The 20,822-nt window shown below is 26.1% G+C and overlaps 5 protein-coding genes across 18 annotated transcripts in view; 3 read left to right on the top strand and 2 right to left on the bottom strand.

Moving 5' to 3' along the window:
• Positions 1–3,496, top strand: part of LOC122718150 (putative RNA-binding protein Luc7-like 2) — a 7,476-nt gene extending 3,980 nt beyond the window's left edge. For 4 of the 9 annotated variants that reach the window (XM_043942924.1, XM_043942925.1, XM_043942923.1 and 1 more), the window contains 4 exons: positions 902–950; positions 1,530–1,628; positions 1,763–2,517; positions 2,681–3,496. In XM_043942924.1, coding sequence (XP_043798859.1) covers positions 1,533–1,628; positions 1,763–2,517; positions 2,681–2,759 — 930 coding nt within the window. In that variant the 5' untranslated portion in view covers positions 902–950; positions 1,530–1,532 and the 3' untranslated portion in view covers positions 2,760–3,496. Of the gene's footprint in view, positions 1–812; positions 951–1,529; positions 1,629–1,762; positions 2,518–2,680 lie in introns of those variants that run through there. The other 5 variants (XM_043942917.1, XM_043942920.1, XM_043942922.1 and 2 more) reach the window with 2 other exon arrangements.
• Positions 1–8,280, bottom strand: part of LOC122718149 (protein pellino) — a 9,906-nt gene extending 1,626 nt beyond the window's left edge. Inside the window, exons 1-9 of one of the 5 annotated variants that reach the window (XM_043942914.1) lie at positions 7,864–8,279; positions 6,300–6,480; positions 5,443–5,625; positions 5,131–5,362; positions 4,853–5,053; positions 4,490–4,777; positions 4,079–4,410; positions 3,850–3,996; positions 60–948 (exon numbers count right to left, since the gene is read on the bottom strand). In XM_043942914.1, the coding sequence (XP_043798849.1) occupies positions 3,870–3,996; positions 4,079–4,410; positions 4,490–4,777; positions 4,853–5,053; positions 5,131–5,362; positions 5,443–5,625; positions 6,300–6,334 (1,398 nt within the window). In that variant the 5' untranslated portion in view covers positions 6,335–6,480; positions 7,864–8,279 and the 3' untranslated portion in view covers positions 60–948; positions 3,850–3,869. Of the gene's footprint in view, positions 1–59; positions 949–3,640; positions 3,997–4,078; positions 4,411–4,489; positions 4,779–4,852; positions 5,054–5,130; positions 5,363–5,442; positions 5,626–6,299; positions 6,481–7,863 lie in introns of those variants that run through there. The other 4 variants (XR_006347333.1, XM_043942916.1, XM_043942913.1 and 1 more) reach the window with 4 other exon arrangements.
• An 855-nt stretch (positions 8,281–9,135) lies between these two features.
• LOC122718268 (odorant receptor 13a-like) lies at positions 9,136–13,395 on the top strand. The gene is made up of 9 exons (XM_043943161.1): positions 9,136–9,167; positions 11,264–11,435; positions 11,607–11,724; positions 11,805–12,066; positions 12,134–12,298; positions 12,373–12,463; positions 12,528–12,664; positions 12,743–12,875; positions 12,968–13,395. The coding sequence occupies exons 1-9, from the start codon at positions 9,136–9,138 to the stop codon at positions 13,016–13,018; spliced, it is 1,161 nt and encodes a 386-aa protein (XP_043799096.1). The 3' UTR covers positions 13,019–13,395.
• Positions 12,679–17,329, bottom strand: LOC122718148 (nuclear cap-binding protein subunit 1). Of its 2 annotated transcripts, XM_043942911.1 has the most exons (12): positions 16,618–17,329; positions 16,041–16,509; positions 15,461–15,955; positions 15,203–15,374; positions 14,921–15,126; positions 14,731–14,834; positions 14,416–14,651; positions 14,147–14,325; positions 13,809–14,064; positions 13,621–13,734; positions 13,415–13,543; positions 12,679–12,900 (listed from the first exon to the last, which is right to left on the bottom strand). In XM_043942911.1, exons 1-11 carry the CDS (start codon positions 16,655–16,657, stop codon positions 13,430–13,432), a joined length of 2,385 nt encoding a protein of 794 aa, XP_043798846.1. In that variant the 5' UTR covers positions 16,658–17,329; the 3' UTR covers positions 12,679–12,900; positions 13,415–13,429. The 2 variants fall into 2 exon arrangements, with proteins under 2 accessions (XP_043798846.1, XP_043798845.1); XM_043942910.1 differs by lacking the exon at positions 12,679–12,900 and having other exon boundaries at positions 13,079–13,543.
• Positions 17,330–17,444: 115 nt separating this feature from the next.
• LOC122718147 (26S proteasome non-ATPase regulatory subunit 2) lies at positions 17,445–20,721 on the top strand. The gene is made up of 4 exons (XM_043942909.1): positions 17,445–17,650; positions 17,860–18,587; positions 18,658–20,228; positions 20,300–20,721. Exons 1-4 carry the CDS (start codon positions 17,573–17,575, stop codon positions 20,599–20,601), a joined length of 2,679 nt encoding a protein of 892 aa, XP_043798844.1. The 5' UTR covers positions 17,445–17,572; the 3' UTR covers positions 20,602–20,721.
• Positions 20,722–20,822: the final 101 nt, after the last annotated feature.

Below are 20,822 nucleotides of genomic sequence, written 5' to 3'. Positions count from 1 at the left end.
TTTTTTTTTTTTTTTGAAGAATTGAGTCTCGGAATTGTAAATATTTCTTTTTTAAAACCAAAATTTGTCTTCTTTAATTAATTAATATATAATAAAACTTCGATTGGTTAATTCATGTAAATTTGTCATATAGATGGATAAGTTTCAATACTATTACAATTCATTCAAAAAATTTTTTGATTAACTTTCAATTTGTAAAAAAAAAAAAAAAATGTAAACGATTAATTTAATGAAATCTTCAATCGAGGTTTTAGTTTATGTTAATCTTGTGATGTTAAAATTCAAATATTTTCCAATTTATCATTCTTTCAAACATGTGTATCATTAGGGAAAGTATGTAGAATTGAAATGTATGAAATTAATCATAATGCATATTATTGTAACGCGCAATAGTATTCCTTTCAGTTTATATTCACATAAAACTTTAAATCTATTAAATCTCCGTTTTATTTGAAAATAATAATGATAATTTAAAAAAAAGAAAGAATGAATGATTGAGCGAATAAATGAATGAGTGAATGAGAGAGAGGAAGAGAAACAGAGACAGAGACAAACTAAAATCAAGAGAAAAATTATACAATGATCGTTAATGATTAAGCGTTTATTTTGGCAATTTGCAAGGCGATAAAATTACCCATGAGAAAAAAAGAGAGTGAAAAGTGGCATGAACAGTGAGCGAGAGGGAGAGAGACATTTATTTAGGGGAACTATACAACGCGCCAGTTTTATTAGAAAAATTTTCTTCAACATTGGATGTACGTATTGAATTCGTTTTCTAAATCGTCTAGAATTCACATATGGCAATTTCGTGTTCTACGTATATAGTATAATAAACCTATTAGGCTATAAGTTGTTTCATAGACCATTGAACATATGAACTTAAGGTGTGTGCTGATTGTAGCTTCATTGCCATCGCATTGTCGTGTCAGGCGGAGAGGTGTTACCACTCTGTAAGTGAACATAACAAAATATTTATCTGTAAATTGAATTGCATTTTTACTTTGTCTATAAACAAAAAAGAGAAAAAAATATAATGATAATATTATATTGGTCGAATGTAAGTATATATGCGTGTATATATATGTATGAATAAATAAATATATAATAGTATATTTATTTATTCGATTTAAATAAAAATATATATACACGTAGATATAATTACTTTGTAAGCTCGAATATTTATATCGAAAGTGTTTGTATATTCTTATACCTAAATAAAAAAAAAAAGAGAAGGAGAAAAAAATATATATTTACACGTATCTTTCTAGATAATTAGGGTTTTTAATTTCTGCCGTTGTTATGTTTTAAATAATTTAGTTAATTTTATCTAAGATTTAACTAGTTTAGTTTCTATTTACGGAACAGCCAATTGAGAATCTTGTTCTTGTCGTAATATAATCTTTCATAAAACAAGTCGGGAGGGATTATATGTATATATATGTATATATATATATATAAAATAAACCCAATGAGGCTTCTTGAAATTGAATATAATAATAAGCTAATATCAAATGGTTTGTGAATCGCAGCGCATGGACCTGGGAGAATGCCCCCAGATTCACGACTTGGCCCTACGGGCTGACTATGAGGCTGCACAAAAGAAGAAGGACCATTTTTACGACATCGATGTGAGTATTTTTTTTTTTTTTTTTTTAATATCAAATATATTATAAATTGGACAGTTTAAACGGAAAGTTTAAATTTTATAATATTTTTCAAAACTTATTTTATAATTTGCGAATACTTTTCTTTATATTTCAAGGCTATGGAACATTTACAAAATTTTATTGCCGATTGCGATCGTCGTACAGAACAAGCAAAACAACGTCTCGCGGAAACGCAAGAAGAACTTAGCGCTGAAGTAGCGGCAAAGGCGAATAACGTTCATGTACTCGCTGAAGAAATTGGCAAAAAATTGGCTAAAGCCGAGCAACTTGGCGAAGAAGGCTTTGTTGAGGAATCCATGAAGCTTATGGGTGAGATTGACGAATTACGAAAGAAGAAAAATGAGGCTGAACAAGAATATCGAAATAGTATGCCTGCATCCAGTTATCAACAACAAAAATTAAGAGTTTGCGAGGTTTGCAGCGCATATCTTGGAATTCATGATAATGATCGACGATTAGCGGATCATTTCGGTGGAAAATTACATCTAGGCTTTATCAAGATTCGAGAAAAGTTAGCAGAACTTCAAAAAACCGTCGAAGAACGACGCAAAGAAAAAAGAGAATCGTTATTGGATAGACGCAGAGATAGAGATAGAGACGATCGTGAACGTGATCGTGATAGCCGACGTGGAGGATTGGCTTATAGAGACAAAGATCGCGATCGCGATCGCGAACGTGATCGTGACCGTGATCGTGATCGCGACAGAGATCGTGACCGTGACCGTGACCGTGATCGCGATCGTGATCGCGATCGTGATCGTGATCGTGATCGCGATAGAGATCGAGACCGCGAACGGAGAGATAGGGATAGGAGAAAGTCACGCTCTCGAAGTCGCAGTCGTGGAAAAAGGTAAAAATCGTGAAAATTTACATTCTAATATTTTCTATAATAAATGTTTCGTGTGAAAATTCAAATAACATTTTGCTATCAAAATTGAAATCTGTAAACAAATAAAACATAATTAGATTTTTATAGTTTTAGTTGCTAAGAATGATTGTTTGATTTGTTTCAGATCAAAACGTTCACGCAGTAGTAGCCGTAACCGTCGATCCCGTTCTCGTCATAGTGGATCTAATGATCGAAAAAGATAAAATTAATTATTATTTTTAATTATGCTCAATCATTTTTTTTTCGTATGAATTATCACGTGCTTATTTGTGCACAATGTATTTAAAAGAAAAAGAAGGAACAAAAAGAAACAAAATATTTGCAGAATCATTTTTTCAATAGAGATTTTTTTTCAATATAAATTAAGATTTGTACATTATGTCCATCACACTTTATTGAGAATATCAATATTTCGAAATATATCTTTATGTAAAATTAGATATATTCACCTGTCAGTGTAAAAACAGGAATGAATTTATTAGATATTAATATACTAATATACTTATTCTATTTGATCTTGATATATCGATTATACTTTTAAATCTAGTTATTTCATGTACATAAGAATAATTCAAGCATAAATCCATAATATTTGAAAATGTTACATATTTATAATATGATTACATGATTTTATGTGATTATTATATAAGCATAAGAAATGAAGATATGATCTAAAAATATATACATTTAAATAATTATTGGTTCAAAATACTGCAATCATGCATTTTCTCATAACCTTATATTTTACAAGTTAATTCGTAAAACAAAAAAAAACAGCAGAGTTATTACTGTAAAAAGTTTCGATTATAAATTGCCTTCTAAGAATAAAAATTTTAACGGTTCATAAGTTTTATAACTCACTTTTATCAGAAATTAAAAGATACAGTTAGAAGTTTATGAAACGTCATAAATTTTTTTCTAAAGAACAAGATTTATACGCGAAATCCTTAACAACAATAATAACTGTGATACAGAGCTGTGAAAGCTTCAAATTTCTAAAAATTGACAAATAAATTAAAATATGATATATTAAAATGTTTTATTAGATATTAAAAAATGTTAATGATAAAATATATGTAATTAATACTGTTTAAGAAGGGATATTTATTTTAAGAGTCATGTACATAATAATTATTGCAGAGCTATTTGTACATACAAAAGTTTTGCTTAAATTTACGTTTGAGGGAAGAAGACAGAACTTTGTTATATATTCGTATTAAGATTATTTACATTTTATTAATTTCAATAGTCCTTGCATTTTATAAGAAGTTAATGATTTCTACACATACTCACGATCTTATAATAAACGAAGTTCAATCTACATTATCTTGGAAAATTAGTTTTACATATCCTGGTGTTCCTTCAAGGGGGACTGCGCAAAACGGACAAATTGCAATGTAACCATTTGTACCATGTGGAATTGCAACTTTTTCCCAATATCTGTAACACATATTTTTCCTATTATAAATATATATTATTAAACAGATGAAAAACAAAGTATTATAGTATTCTCAATACTAACTTAACAGTTTTTTCTGTAGCCATATGTCCACAAGGTCTAAATGCATAAGTAGGAGGGCCACAATCAACATAAAATGCAGGTTCTATTCCCATAGAAAGTTTAACTACTGAACCAGCTACCAGACACATTGGACATCTTCTTGTGGCTTTATCTTTTTCTTGACCCCAATCATGGAGACCTTGTACATGTCCACATTTTAAATAAACATATGGTTGTTGTTGTGTTGAGTCTGTAGCTGCTTTACGTGGAATAACTAATGTATTTAAACCAACAGGACATTGTGGTCTTCCAGCATTTATAGCATCAACTAATTCTTCCAAATCATGTTTTGTCTATATAAAATTTTTTTTTTATTTTCAGTTTTCATGAATGTAAAAATTATAGTCTTTCTAAAAAAAATTATAATCTTACTGGTGATTTTGCTAGACCTTCGGCCGATCTCCAAAGTAATGTGGCACCACAGAGATCGATCAAAGTTCCATCTTGCAAAATGTTATTCTCATCTTCTACGACGTTTCCTTTTTGCTGGGCACTTCGACTTTCTCTTAGCGAAAAAACTCCACCACCTACACTAACTTCTCTCCAGAAACCACATTGCGCTTCACCGCCACAAAATTGACCTCGCGGATGCATTATTAAAACGCCATTTGTTGTAAGCCCATCAATTTCACGATTTTCTTGCCACTTTGTTGCTTTTTCCTAAAACGATCAATTTTTATGTTCTTTTTATAATTCTATAGAAATAGTAATTTATAACTATGTAAAGAATATTACCCCTAAGAAGATATTTCTTGAACTATCAAAACCTGCAGCATATATTCTAGCAATTCTAGGATCTGATCGATCAGCTAAGATCCGACAGGCAAACCTACTAATTGTACTTTGAGCGACGCGTCCCTCGTTAGAACCATCGCTTCCGCCTGCACACGTATCCATAACGACAAAATCAATAGGAGATTCGGAAGAACGTCCAACCTATATTATTCACATATATTATAGAATAATAATATAAATATAACGCAATATTAAAAAAAAAAAAATATTAAATTTACCTGAAACATATCTGTTCCTTCATCTTCGGTATACTCGACGATAACGGCTTGTGTCCGCGAAAGAGTATATGAAATTGAGTGTTGTTTCGTATTAAGAATAGCTTGAGAGCTATGAGGTGTCTTAACGATGTAATGTTTACTGCGCTTTACACCATTTGGAACAGGTCTTTTAAATAAAACGAATTTACTTCTCCTTCTTCCTCTATCTCCTGGTGGCAGGAATCCATTGTAACTAGAATTGTAATATTGAATTGAATTATTTTATTTTAATATTTTCATTAAAATGTAAGAAAAAAAAAATTGTTTTCTTACCCCAGAATAACTAATTCTCCATATTTTACTAATTGTTTTGGTTTTTCATGACGATAACTGTGGGACCTATGAGGATTAGCATGTGAATGATTGTGATTATGTTTGCTGCGAGGACTGTGAGGTGCACCAACTGTTTCTCCTTCTTCCACAAGTAATGGACTTTCACTGCTACCACCGTCAGATCTGGAAGAATATAATTTAATAATTAATAGCAAAACTAATAATTAATATTATTTTTATTGTATATTCAGTATATTCATAATATTATATTATATATAATAATTTTATTATAAAATATGATCATAAATGTTAAAAGAAATGAATGATTACTATTTCTGCCACCTTTTCCTTTTCTTACCACATTGTAAAATTTGATACAAGAGTTATGTTCCTTATATGTTGAAATATTCTTCGTATTCTTAAACCTAATAATGAATATAAATATTTTTACAAATACTTTCATATGGTGGAAGTACCTAATTTTATTTTTTTTATTTAATTATATTTTTTTTAAATTATAAGTTATTTAAATTTTAAAGGTGGATGTCAGTAACATAATTGGTATCAGTTAGATTATAAATTTATTATTTTTAAAATGATAGAAATTACAAAATTTATTTGATAATTAACTTTAATTTAGAAATTATGATATTTATTTTAAATAGTTATTATTATTTTCATATTGATCTTAAAGAAGATTCTTTTTTAAAAAAGATTATATAATTTGAATCATATAAAAAGAAGAATTTGAAAAAATTAAAGATAAAATATTAAGTCACCTCTCTCTCTCTCTCTCTATTTGTAGATCTCTGTTTTTTCTTGTCCTACAGTATGTAATACGTAAACCACTTACTTACCGCGAAGGGCATGGAATACGTTTAGTTACTGGCATCCTCCTTTGAGTAAAATTAACAGATTACTACTTCCACTGTACTTCAAAAGATACTCATAAAGACATACAGTCTTAAGTATCTTTGCGAAGTTGAGCAAACATGAGCAAGTGCAACATGGGATGCTGTGTGAATTGGTAATTATAATCTGCAATAAGAAATATTTAGTGTAATGATAATTGCTATATTGTTATATATTTTAACATTCTCCTAGTTTTAATAAAAGTTTCAATTAATCTAATTATTCTCTTGATTGAAGAAAAAATAAATGATTCATTTCATTAATAAATAAAGATTTGTTATCTTAATATATTATATCAAAGTAAATTTTTTTGTTTTATTAATTATATATAAATAAAATATTGTATTTGTTAAAATACAATAATTGATTATTTCTATATACAATAAATAAATCTTTTGTAAAAATACCTGGTTTTGTTTAAAAAAAATATAATAAAATTTATTTATTATATTTCAATATTTATTTATTTAAATTAAAATAACATATTACAAACAAAATATAAAATATATCATTATTTATCATATTAATTATATTAATATATCTATCCTTGATCTAATTGTATATTTATCTTATCTATATATTCATTTTTATCAAAACATTGCACCCATCAATTGCATTAGTATGAATAAGAAACATATTACATTAAAGATTTCTAATAAATTAGAAAATTGATACTTGCATATTTGCAACTCTAAATAATATTTATTTAAATGATACATGCTTCTCATTTAAATAAGTTAAACACTTTTTTTTTTAATAATACTTAATTTTTTTTATAATATTAAATCTTAAATCTAAATATTTCTAATTTATTTTATATTACTTTATGCATCATAAAATAAATAGACATAATATAAATAATATATTTACATCTCTTCCCTTACTTTAAATATTTAATATAATAATTTAAAAAACAATATTTAAGTAAATTTTTAATAATAATTTAATTATTTTTCAATTTGATAATATTAAAAATTTTACATAAATAATAAAACAATATTTATAATTAATAACATTTTTTTTTTATCACATACATTTGTGTACTTTTTTGGAGAAAATAATAAGACACTTTATATAAAACAAAAATATTTATTTCATTTCATGTGCCAACTAAAATATTTTGGACAAAATATATCTATCAATTTATTCATTTGTTATTTTCATAATATATATAAATATTTTATGTGCATATAAATATAAATTAACAATAAATAAAGATTTCGAGAAATTTTACATCATATTTAATCTATAAAAAAATATTAAGAATAGACATTAAATTCTGTTAATAAAATTTATTTTTTGAAAAAATATTATTCAGGTAGCATCATATATATTACAAAAATAATAATATAAAAATATTTATTTCATAAATAAATAAATGAAAAAGCTTTGAAATTAATAGATTTGAAAAAAAAAGGAAATGTCGAACAAGCACAATAATTATAAAGGAATCACAATGTACAAACAACATTAATTAACCTAAGCATCCAGAAACGATGGTCTATTTACCGTATCACCATGCTGAGCTCTGCGTTCAAAAACGGTATCGCTGCACGTTCGAGACACGCAACAACAGTCAGTTGATCATATACACAAAAACTAACGAAGTATAAAAATCATTTGTCCACTGTTAAGTATGCCTTAATTTAATTTTCCATTTCTAAATTACACTGTTACTATGTTCATGATATTCCAATAGTATCGCGCTGATCCTCTTATTCATGATTACGGTACACACGAGAAATTATAATGAATTTTATTAAGATGAAGTCACTTTAATAAAAAATATTTGTATCAATAATATTTCACGATAAACAAGACACCGATATTTCTTTTCCGATAATCGCTAGACACACCGATTATTTGTAAGTACCTCGCATAAACTATACTCATCGAACAATCACGACCGAAGGATATACGAGTGGAAGCTGACATAGGCACCAATGTAAGAAAAAAGTCCCTTGTTTTTTAACACAATCTAACGTCTGCATAATAGAACTAATGCAGCGCTAATTTCAAATGAATTAACAAGTCTATTATTCATATATATATTTAATAATTAATAATTTTACTTATGTATATATATATATATATATATTTAATAATTAATTTTTTTTACTTATGTTTTTGATGTTCTAATAATTTTTTGTGTAGAAATTATGAAAAAAAAAAAATAAAAATCAATAATGCATATTCTTTATAAAAAATGAATATATTTATTCTATAAAAAAAATAATTTAATATGATTTGTTATTTGTACTATTATTTCTTGGACAAAAATAAAAAATTTTAAATAAAACTTATATTATATAAACTTAAAATTAATATACTATATTATATTTGATTATTAAAATGTAATGTAATAATTTCTTTTGTAGTTTGGATTCGAAACAATAAAACGAAATAATTAATTATCTAATAACTTGTAGTAAGTAAATTGTTATTAATTAATAATATTGAAATGTATTATATTATTAAAATTATAACTATAAAAGTATTAAATATTGTTTTTATATAATTTGCTTAGAATTCAATAAATTTAATTCAATCATTTTCATTATCACGATATTTTCATTATCTTAAATTGTCAAAAAATAATTTTCATATATCATTATAAAAATTAGACAAATATTTTATATATATAATATTAAAAAAATATAATTTTTTTTCAATTGAATGAATAAATACTTACATTTTATATTCTGCTTGTAAAACGAATGCAATAGATACGAATACCATTATTTGATGTATGGTTTCGCTTAAACTTTTATTAGGAATAATATGTCAAATGAATACTGTAATTATAAAAAAAGGTAATTATTGGAAATAAAACATATAAAAAATAGAATACTCTTTTTATTATATTTAAGCTGGAACACATATAATTTTTTTTTATAAGTTTTTTACTCTTGCTCACTGTAAAATCTTATCAATTAATTGTATTGAAAATAATATATTAATTTCATCTTTTTTTCATTAATTATATCTTGAATATTATTTAACATAAATTTCTTTTTAGATCATACGAGTTGTCATATTTTATTGTTTTATCGCAAATATTTTATAATCAATAATTAAATAATTATCGCTATTATAATTGAATAATTTTTAATAATTTTTAATAAATTCTTTAGATGTCTTTAGATGTTAAAATATTTTTTTATAACAGCGAGTGCATTTAAAAATATTTATTACATATGTATTTATATATATATTAAAGAAAATTATTATTTAATTCGTATTTACATAAATTATTAATAAAAATAACTCATCTATCCATAGATAATAAATTATTTTTTATTGTCATAAATATTTAAATAAATTATATTTAAATGTATAATATATAAATTTGACATTTTGTAATACTGACATCGTTTGAAATTCCTTCCATCATTATGAAATTACATGGATTAAATATTACATGGATGAAATAAAATATCTTGAATGATCATGACTATATAATTTTTTTCAAATAAAAAATATATTTTAATTTATTCAATTGTTATTATGATTAAATTTCCTATAAATAAGACCATGTTATATATTTAGATTAAAATGCTTTATATATTTATCTAATTTAATTATAAAAATATTATATTATTCAATTGAATTTCTCTTGCATTATCACAAACGAATAAAATATAAAAATTTATGATTTGGCATGGAATATATTGATTTTTTCAATTAAGTTTATACAATCATTCTTAATATCTTATCATGTATTATTATTATTAGCCTTTTTTTAAAAATCTTCTTTTTTTACAATATCATCCTATCATTCGAACAAAATAGTATAGTTATAAGCTTCTATTTTAGCATTAATTTTACTATTATTATAAGAAATAAATATTTTTTTTTTCTTTTCTTTTCCTTTTACCTCGGCTATTAAGAGAGTAAAGCAGAAAATCAAAACGATGTTTTGTCTCAACAATTTTGACAGAGTCTTCTGAAATGGCCATATCCCAATGATGGACAAAAGACGCTTGTTCAATAGATAGGCGGGTTGTTCGAAGAAATCCATGTCGACTGTCGTCGCACTTCTTTCATTGCTTTGACTCATAATCTCTAAGAGAAGTGAAGACTCAATCAATAAGAACTGCACAAAGAAACTCGACAAAGATTCGCTCGTTAAATCATTAATGGATCAATTTATTATTTAAACAGTCCATCATTTTATAACTCATTAAATGCGATAGATTTTCGCGTTTTTTTTTAGAAAGACTTCCCTCAGTTTTTATTCTTTTAAGAATCAGATATATTCGTAAAATGATAGTTAATTAAAGGTGATTATCGCTCTTTTCTTTCTTTTTTTTTTTTTTTTTTTTTNTTTTTTTTTTTTTTTTTTTTTTTTTTTCATTTCATAGAAAACGTTTTGCTTAATAAGTGATAATAACGATCGATTGTTATTAAGCGATACGTTGTAAGTAAATTGTACAGAAAAATTTTCTTTGTAATAGAATGATTTTCATTTTAGAGTGAGATAATTCTTTGGAATGAAAGACATTTGTATGATCTCGATATAGGCAAAACTAAGAATAATATACGAATTGCTAGTTTCATTTTTATACGAGACTTTCTTCATTTAAAATACGTAGTATTTTTTTTATTTAATCATATATACACATTTTTTTACAATGATTGATCACAGCAGTCTATGCTGTTATGTTAATAAAACTATAATATTTATTATATTTCTTTGTTTTAATAGTTTTAACCATGGAGAAATCTGATCCAGAAATTAATATATTTCAAATTTTAATATTCTTAAAATCAGAGATCCTATATATATATATATATATATATATATGTATATATATGCATATATATGTATATGAAAAAATTAATCATTTGGCATGGAATAAAGTTTTATTATATTATATTTATTATATATAGATTCTTAGAACTTTATTTATTTATTTGTAATTTTATATTTTATAATTGTTTTTCTTTTTCTTCAGCTTAGAGGATTATATAGTGTGTGGGGAGTTAATTATGATGCAGTAATTGAATGCATGCCACCAATCATATCAATTTTTCAAAGTGCGTCGATGTACTTCAACGGAATTTTTAATACAAAAAAGGTATAAATATTTATTCTATTTTATTCAATTTTCTGATAATTTCCGAAAATTTCAAAATTCACAAATCAAAAAAATCGAATTTACAAAAAGAATAATTTCAGAATAAAGTTTTAGAATAAATTTTTCTCATTTTTATAAAACTATGTTTTTTTATTTTTTTTTTTATTATAGATTAAAAATATATTATTATTCATTAAAAATGACCATAAATATTATATAAATCATCCAGAAAATATAATTCTTCAAAAATATGATATGCAAGGAAAAAAAATTACATTTTATTATATTTGTAAGTGTATCAGGTTTCAAAATGAAAAATTTTCATTTCATAAATTTTTAAGACTGAAGAATTTTTCATCTCTATTTTAGTATACGTTTACACAACATTGTTAGTTTACTTATTATTACCAACAATACCACTGATAATTGATTTCATTACATCCTCCAATCATTCTCAAAAAAGAAACTTTCTATTTGAACTTGATTATGGTATGGACAAACAACAATATTTTTATTATATATCTATACATTCATACATTGGAACAGCTATGGTCGCGAATTTAATTGCTTCTTGTGATACTATGTATATGCTATATGCTCAACATGCCTATGCTTTATTTGCAATTGTAAGGTAAAGCTTATTTTTTTATTAACCCAAACATTTCGTAACATTTTATTTCAAAAAAACTTTTTCCTAGTTATGAATTGAAAACTATACATATTTTGAATACAAATAATTTGATAAATATCACAAATCATCGTTTACCCGAAAAATATAAAAATATTAAATTATTACCAAGAAATGAGAAGAAAGTTTACAGAAAATTGTTCATTTGCATAAAAAATCATCAAAATGCAATAAAGTCAGTACTTGTTCTATCACATTAATACTCTTTTCTTTTTGATAAAAAGCATTTATATATTCCATTTTTCGTAGATATTCAAATCTTCTTGAATCACTATTTACTAAATCCATACTTGTTCAGTTATTCTTTAATGTTCTTTGTCTTAGCATTACAGGAGTTGAAGTAAGTATTTATATAATTAATTAAACAGCTTATTTTTGACTTAAATATGTAAATACTTTTTTAGACTGTAATAAAATTAGGTAATTTAAGCGAAATGATGAGATTTGGATCGTTTACGTTTGCACAAGCTGTTCACATATTTTTTCTTTGTCTCCCTGGGCAAAGATTATTGAATCATAGCGAAGAAGTGCATATCTCAGTGTAAGAATATTTTATATTTCATTAGTTTTTTATTTTTTTATTTTTGGATTTTAATTAATTATAGATTAATTAATTTAGGTGCAAAGTAACCTGGTATATTTTTTCTAAAGAATATCAAAATTTATACAAATTTTTACTTGCAAGATCTTTGATATTTAGTAAATTGACAGCTTTTAAAATGACAACCTTGTCTATGCAAACATTTTTAGCAGTAAGAATCTCTTATTGTAATTTATCTGAAATAATGATAAGAATTAGTAGAAAATATTTTATTATTATTTAAATTTATTATTATTATTTTAGATTATTCAAACTGCAATGAGTTATTTTACTGTGTTGTTATCAACTACATGAATTTGAATGAATCATTAATATGTATCTTAGTTATATATTCAATAGAAACTATTAATACAATTTTGTTCTTTAAACTTTTATTTACATTACATACTGTTATGTATGATATTCACTGTTTGTAACATTTTGTTGAAAAAAAATATACTTAAATGTGTATAAATATATTTACATCAACGCGTACTAAATCGTAATACAAAATTTTTAACGTAATGTTATGTCATACCTCAAAATACATTCCAATATAAATTTTTTTTTTTTTTTTTTTAATTGTAATTTGCAAGTTATGAAAAGTCATGAAAATCTATACAACAATGATCATGTAAATTATTAAAAACTAAAAAATCAGATTCAAAAATTTAATTAATTAAAGTAAATTTTATATAATAAAATGATTACCATAGAAGATGATGTTCATGCTCGTAAAGAAACGAATTGGTGGAAAACATCTAAGATATGAGGATCCAAATCTGGTGTAAAAAGTAAAGTCTCTAATGTTGATGAATATTTTTGAACTTGTTCATGATGCTAAATAAAAAAAGATAAACAATAGTTAACATTAAATGCAAAAAAATATATTTTATTTATATCATTAGAGAACTTACAGTTAAAAATACTTGCTGTAATCTACCTATGGTCCATTTGTACCAGTGAGTATTGTAGTCTATTCCATCAGTATCACATCGTCCAAGGTGTTCCGAAAGAATCATTATAAAACGCTAAACAAATAATTAATTAATTTAATATTTTTATTATTACTACATAATAACAATAGTAATATAATTATTTATACCTGAAAAATGATAAGGAACAAATTTTTCTGATCTGCTTGCGCTGTTTCCAACTTTTCTTCCATTCTTTCCACTACATCTTCTGATGGTTTTTCCCTACTTCTATCTTTGTTATTGTCTTCATCCTCTGATGATGAACCTGATCTACTTTCTGCTCTTCTCAATTTCTCACGAGCTTCCGCTAATTCTGTGCTTAATTTTGTTACATGTTTGTTCTTTTTTCGAATTGTTAAGTGAAGAATTTCCCAAATATATAATCTTGAAAAAAAGAATTACAAATTTATTAAATATATATATATAAATATTTGCTAAATCAATATTGTAATAAAACCATATATACTTGGTAAATTCTGACACCATCTCTTTAGAAAATATCCAATTGGCAATGGCACTGCATTCGATTATTCCAGTTTTCAAAAATTTATCAGTTAAAACCACCATCATTTGATAATGATTCTTCCATAATGCATACATATTTCTCAAAATACATATTTGAGCTTCTTCAGTTTCTGCAAGAACCTAAATATACAAATTTATTACATACAGTAATTAATTCAGTTAGATTATAAATAATTTTTATAATCTAAAATTTAAAATTTAAAATCTTACTTGAAAAACATAATGAAATTTTCCTATTGCAGCGAAACTATGGCTAAAACTTTTCGAACCTAAATTTAATAATGTCTGTACAAAAACATCAATCTTTAAAGGATTGAAATTATTTGTTTCTTCATTTTCTCTAGGACCTGGTAATGTATTTAACACATTAAGTACTTCTTCCGGTGTACATTTACGTCTAATCGAAACAACTAATTCATGAGCTGCTGCTGTACCTGGAAGTGAACCTAAAAAAAATTTTTTTTTAAATAAATTTTATTTAAAATTTTTGAATAATATCAAAAAAAAAAAAAATATTGAACTTACTGGCACCTTCAGAAGTATATTTATAAATAGGTTCTGGAGGTGCAGGAATTAGCTCAACATATGATTCAGGCATCATATCCCGTATTCTTTGGTAATATGATAATCTAAGTATAAATTATAAATTATAAATTTAATTATCATTAAACTGTTATAAATCTAATTATCATTACAAATAATTAAATATATGTACCGTAAAGCTTTTAATAATACTTCTCGAATAAATTTTGGTCGTGGATGCTCTGGATCACGTTGTAAACAAGAATCCCAGTCTTCCCAAGACCAACGAAATTGAAAATTGCTTAGATGATATGCGAACCACCATACAAAACGATCGAAAGCAGTTGCAGCCATACTATCTATACGACGGAATAAAATTTCTGTCGCTTGAGCCAAAACCTATATTAATATAGGTAAATACACTAATAAATATTTTTATTTTTATCTATATTATAATTTTGAATTATATTCTTACCTGTGGCATTGTTGATGGTTGTAATTTACAAAGTTCAATCAAAATTGATCCATAGCATATTTCTAAATGCTTTGGTGCTGGTAATCTAAATAGTTCACCAAATATTACTTCAACAATACAATAATCTAATGGTATTTTTGCTTTATATGGAAAATTTAATAATTGAGCTGCACTGTAAATTATTATATATGAATTTTTAATTATACAATTGAAATACTACAATACATAATATAATAAATAAAAAAATAAAATATATACCAATCCTTTCTTTCAAAAAAATAGTTATTGATAATTTGTCTTAAATGTTCTTCTATAAGAAAACGTTCTATAGCATGACTTCCAGGTAATAATGGTCCTTCAGCTGGACAATCTGTGTAATCAAACATGCGGAATACTACTGTAGGTAATGGATAAGAATAAGATTCATGATGTGGTGGTGGCATTATAGTAGGTAAATTATGCTGTAATGCTTCACACAAAATTGAATCAAATGCTAGATATGGTCTAGGAATATGTTTCTCTGCCCAATTGTCCTGTCTAAGTTTTCTCACTTGAGCCCATAAACAATCTAAATATTCTTCTTGAGGATGAGGTGTATCACTTGACCAAACTCTTAAGGCTGGTTGATGTTTTTTATTTCTTTTGTTTAAAAATATCTCTATTGTTACCATTAAATGATCTAACTCTTGTTCTTTTTTTTCATATAATTCTCTTCCTACCCAAGGTAATGTTGATAATACAGCATAGACATACCTAATATAAATGATAGTAAAAAAATATTTTTTTTTATTTATTGAAATCATTCATAAAATCATATAAAATAGTTTTATTTACATACCAATCACGTCTTACTTGAGGAACACCATCTTCATTAGCAGCATCTAACATATTATCAAAGAGTTGCATTAAAGATCCACAAGATAAGACATGGCAGTTTACTAAATCAGCTAAAAATCTTAATGAATATCTAGCTACATCCCATTTACAAGCTTTCAATGCATCTTTAAAATTTTTCACCATATAATCAACAAATTCACCACCAAAATTAAAATTCTTTGCATTCAGTAATCCAACAAGTGTGGTATAAATTGTACATTTTTCTGGCATTCTAATTGCACATTCAGTTAGAATCCTAAGAATTTTGCTACGAAAGAGTCCAAGATCAGCTTCTAACACTGAAGCTAAACCTTCTAAGTTACTTTCTAAAGAAGATGTAGATTTTTCTCCTACTCTCAAAATAAGAGATTCAAGTCGGTCTTCAATTTCTTGATTCTCTGATACTCTCCTACGTTTTTTATATGCTCGTTCTAAAAAAATTTATATAGAAATGATATAATTTTTTATAATACAAAAAGAAAATTTTTTCAATGATTATAATTTTTAATTTTTGAATTAATATAAAAAAATGAAATTACCATATCCATCTTCCTCTTCATGAACTCTTCTGCGACTCATTTTTAAAAAATTTAATGTATCGTATTAATAAATCAACGTTTACAACCTAATATATTTTAACACAATTTGTCACGTCCACAAACGTATGACTCCACCAATAGTTTAGCCCGCCACCGATAGATGTCTTTAATTTTCTCAAGTTTATATAAATTTTAGAAATTAAATTTTATCCCATGTTCACAATAAAAATATCAAAATTATATTTACATGTTTATCACTAGCCTTTTTATTAATTTTTTTGTCTTTATTTGTCTATATTTTCTACATTTTCTATTTTTTTTTTCACAATAAATATTAATTCATTAAAAAAAAAAAGAAATCATATCATCATTTATACTTCTATCATTGACAAATCTATTTAATGGTTTCGAAACGAAACGCCGCCTTTTTTTTGCGCTGTTCTATCTTTTTTCAATTACACTAAAGATTCAATTGTTTTTTTAAGTTAACACGATTACATGTCTATACATAAATTATCACAGTAAAATCATTTAATTGTAAAATGCATCAATAAGTAACTTAACCTTATAATTTTTTATAACTTATACATAATATAATTGTATATAATTAGCAATATATGAAGCAAAGCACTTATTTATCAGTAATATATAAAAGTAATTTTTAGCATTACTTAAAATATACACTGAACAAAAATAACATAGATTGTTACAATTTTTACATATTAGTAACGCTATGGTAAAAGCAAAATATCCACCTAGTGAACAAATTTGGAACCTCAAACTAGGAAATGCAGAAATTAACGTTATATATAAATCTACTATATCTCTGATTCGTGAGAAATAGCGGTGACTCGCAAATAAGTTTTACATTTATTCTAACCTAGATTATAAGTAGATCGAAGGTAGAATTGAATTTTGTATTTTGCATTCATTTTATGCAATAATTCAAAATAAAATGCCTGAAAGCGTGAAAGTAGAATCAAAGACGAATAAGGAAGTCAGAAGCGGAAAAGAAGAAGATAAAAATGAATTGGTAAGTTCTATTTTCATTGAAAAATTATTTCAAAATATATAATTTTATGTATATAAATATATATATAAAAATATGAAAAATTGTATTTATTTGTGTTATAAATGTAAATAACATAAATAAATAAAATAAATAAAATATTAATAAATAAAAAATAATATTAAAAAAATTTATATAGACTTTAACATTATTTAATTTACGTATTTTTTTAGTCTGAAGAAGATAAACTCTTGCAAGAAGAGTTAACTAACCTCGTCGAACGCTTACAAGATCCCAATACAAGTTTACATTATTTAGCTTTAGAATCTTTACGTAATCATATTCGTGCATCTACCACATCAATGACCAGTGTTCCAAAACCTCTTAAATTTATGAGACCTCATTATGATACTATGAAATCCATCTATGAAAAGATAACAGATGAAAAGTCCAAGGAATTATGTTCTGATGTTATTTCTGTTCTTGCTATGACAATGGGTGAAGGTAGAGAATGTCTTAAATATAGACTTACTGGATCTGCTTTAGCTATTGGAGAATGGGGACATGAATATGTTAGACATTTATCAGGAGAGTTAGCTGGTGAATGGGATGAATTAACAGATGATGCAGAAGCTATTAGTAAGAAACTAATAGCTCTAGTACATGAAATTGTACCTTATAACATGGCACATAATGCAGAAACTGAAGCCTGTGATTTATTGATGGAAATTGAAAGATTAGATTTATTGGAACAATATGTAGATGAAAGTGCATATCAAAGAGTTTGTTTATATTTAACAAGTTGTGTACCTTATGTGGCAGATCCAGAAAATAGTACTTTACTTCATGCTGCTGCAAAATTATACAGAAAGTTTGGTCAATATCCTCAAGCTGTTAGATTGGCAATGCAATTGAATGATTTGCCACTTATTGAAGATATATTTACAAACTGTACTGATTTGTAAGTTAAATTATTGAAATTAATTTTATCTATCAAAATTTAAATTAATACATAATATCTTATTTTTTAGGTCAATACAGAAACAGTTAGCATTTATGCTAGGTAGACAGCAGATTTTTTTGGAACTTCCAGAATCTACTCCAGAATATGATGATTTGGTAGAAATCATGTCCAATTCATTATTAAATTATCATTTCCTCAATCTTGCTCGTGAATTGGATATAATGGAACCAAAAACACCAGAAGATGTATACAAATCACACTTAGAAAATTCTAGATCTCCATTTGGTGGTGGTCAAGTAGATTCAGCAAGACAAAATCTTGCTGCAAGTTTTGTCAATGGTTTTGTGAATGCAGCTTTTGGGCAAGACAAACTATTAGTTGAAGATGGAAACAAATGGTTGTATAAAAACAAAGAACATGGAATGCTCAGTGCAACAGCATCTCTTGGTCTCGTTTTATTATGGGATGTTGATGGGGGCTTAACACCAATAGACAAATATCTTTATTCTTCTGAAGATTATATTAAATCTGGCGCTTTATTAGCTTGTGGTCTTGTTAATTGTCGCGTGAGGATTGAATGTGATCCTGCATTAGCTCTTTTATCTGATTATGTGTTACACAGTAGTAACACAATGCGTATTGGTGCAATCGTTGGTCTTGGATTAGCATATGCAGGATCAAATCGAGAAGCCGTTTATGGTCTTTTAATTCCTGTACTTAGCGATCCTAAATCTAGTTGGGAAGTGATTGGTGTAGCAGGTCTTGCTTTAGGAATGGTTGCAGTAGGTTCTTGCAATGCTTATGTTACAACAACAATAATGCATGCTCTTATGGAGAAGTCGGAAGCAGATCTTAAAGATACCTACGCTCGATTTCTACCTTTAGGTCTCGGATTATGTTTCTTAGGCAAGCAAGAAGCTGCAGAAGCTATAATAGCAGCCTTAGAAATAGTACCTGAACCTTTCAAATCAATGTCCACGACTTTAGTAGAAGTATGTGCATATGCTGGTACTGGCAATGTCTTGAAAATTCAACATCTCTTGCATATTTGTTCTGAACATTACGAACCATCAAATGAAAAAGAAGACAAAAGCGATCGTAAGGATAAAGATAAGAAAGAAGAAAAAAAAGAAGATAAAACAAAGGATTTGAGTTCAAGACAGGCAATTGCTGTTCTTGGTATTGCTTTAATTGCAATGGGAGAAGAAATTGGTGCTGAAATGGCATACAGAACATTTGGTCATTTATTACGTTATTGTGAACCTGTTATTAGACGATCTGTTCCTCTTGCACTTGGACTTATATCAGTTTCCAATCCGAAACTGAATATACTTGATACTTTATCCAAATTTTCTCATGACAGTGATCCAGAAGTAGCACATAATGCTATCTTTGCAATGGGTTTAGTTGGAGCTGGAACAAATAATGCAAGATTGGCAGCAATGTTAAGACAACTTGCTCAGTTTCACGCAAAAGATCCAAATAATTTGTTCATGGTTCGTATTGCACAAGGTTTAACACATCTTGGTAAAGGAACTTTGACTTTGTCTCCATATCATAGTGATAGACAAGTATTAAGTCCTGTAGCTCTTGCTGGACTTTTAGCTACATTAATTGGTTTTCTTGATGTAAAAAACAGTAAGTATGAACTTTCTTTAAATATTATGATTATTTAAGATATATTAAATAAATATGATTTTTGTTTTCAGTTATTTTAGGTCGATCTCATTATTTGTTATATACATTAGCAGTTGCAATGCAACCGAGAATGTTAGTAACATTTGATGAAAAGTTAAATCCTCTAGCTGTACCAGTAAGAGTCGGTCTTGCTGTAGATGTCGTAGGTCAAGCGGGAAAACCTAAAACTATTACTGGTTTTCAAACACACACAACTCCTGTTTTATTAGCTTATGGTGAAAGAGCAGAACTTGCAACTGAAGAATATATTCCTTTAACACCAATTATGGAAGGTTTTGTAATTTTAAGGAAAAATCCGGACTTTATACCTTAATTATAAAATAATTAAGTGAAAAACATGCTTTATATAAACTAAATATAATGAAACTATTGCGTGTATACAGATTATCTTCTTGATATATAATTCGTGAATTAAACAATAGATCAAAACTAATTAAAACTATTATGGATTTATTTTTTACGAATCGCTGAAACATTTTAATAATAAATAAATCAATAGTTTTACTAATTTTTTGTATTCTCATTTATTATAGT

This window comes from Apis laboriosa, unplaced genomic scaffold (assembly GCF_014066325.1).
Source record: "Apis laboriosa isolate Shangri-la unplaced genomic scaffold, ASM1406632v1 scaffold5_cov152, whole genome shotgun sequence".
Classification (NCBI taxonomy): Eukaryota; Metazoa; Arthropoda; class Insecta; order Hymenoptera; family Apidae; genus Apis; species Apis laboriosa.
Note: the sequence above shows the minus strand (reverse complement) of the source record. Positions and strands in the feature narration are given on the sequence as shown.

Coding starts and splice junctions, on each gene's coding strand:
- LOC122718268 (XM_043943161.1), top strand. CDS start 9,136: ATGTCAAATGAATACTGTAATTATAAAAAAAG. Junction 11,725..11,804: donor AATTACATTTTATTATATTT/GTAAGTGTATCA, acceptor TCTCTATTTTAG/TATACGTTTACACAACATTG. Junction 12,464..12,527: donor TTAGCATTACAGGAGTTGAA/GTAAGTATTTAT, acceptor ATACTTTTTTAG/ACTGTAATAAAATTAGGTAA.
- LOC122718148 (XM_043942911.1), bottom strand. CDS start 16,657: ATGAGTCGCAGAAGAGTTCATGAAGAGGAAGATGGATATG. Junction 15,956..16,040: donor CCTCAAGTAAGACGTGATTG/GTATGTAAATAA, acceptor CATTTATATTAG/GTATGTCTATGCTGTATTAT. Junction 14,065..14,146: donor ATGGTGTCAGAATTTACCAA/GTATATATGGTT, acceptor CTTTTTTTCAAG/ATTATATATTTGGGAAATTC.
- LOC122718147 (XM_043942909.1), top strand. CDS start 17,573: ATGCCTGAAAGCGTGAAAGTAGAATCAAAGACGAATAAGGAAGTCAGA. Junction 17,651..17,859: donor AAGAAGATAAAAATGAATTG/GTAAGTTCTATT, acceptor GTATTTTTTTAG/TCTGAAGAAGATAAACTCTT. Junction 18,588..18,657: donor TTTACAAACTGTACTGATTT/GTAAGTTAAATT, acceptor CTTATTTTTTAG/GTCAATACAGAAACAGTTAG.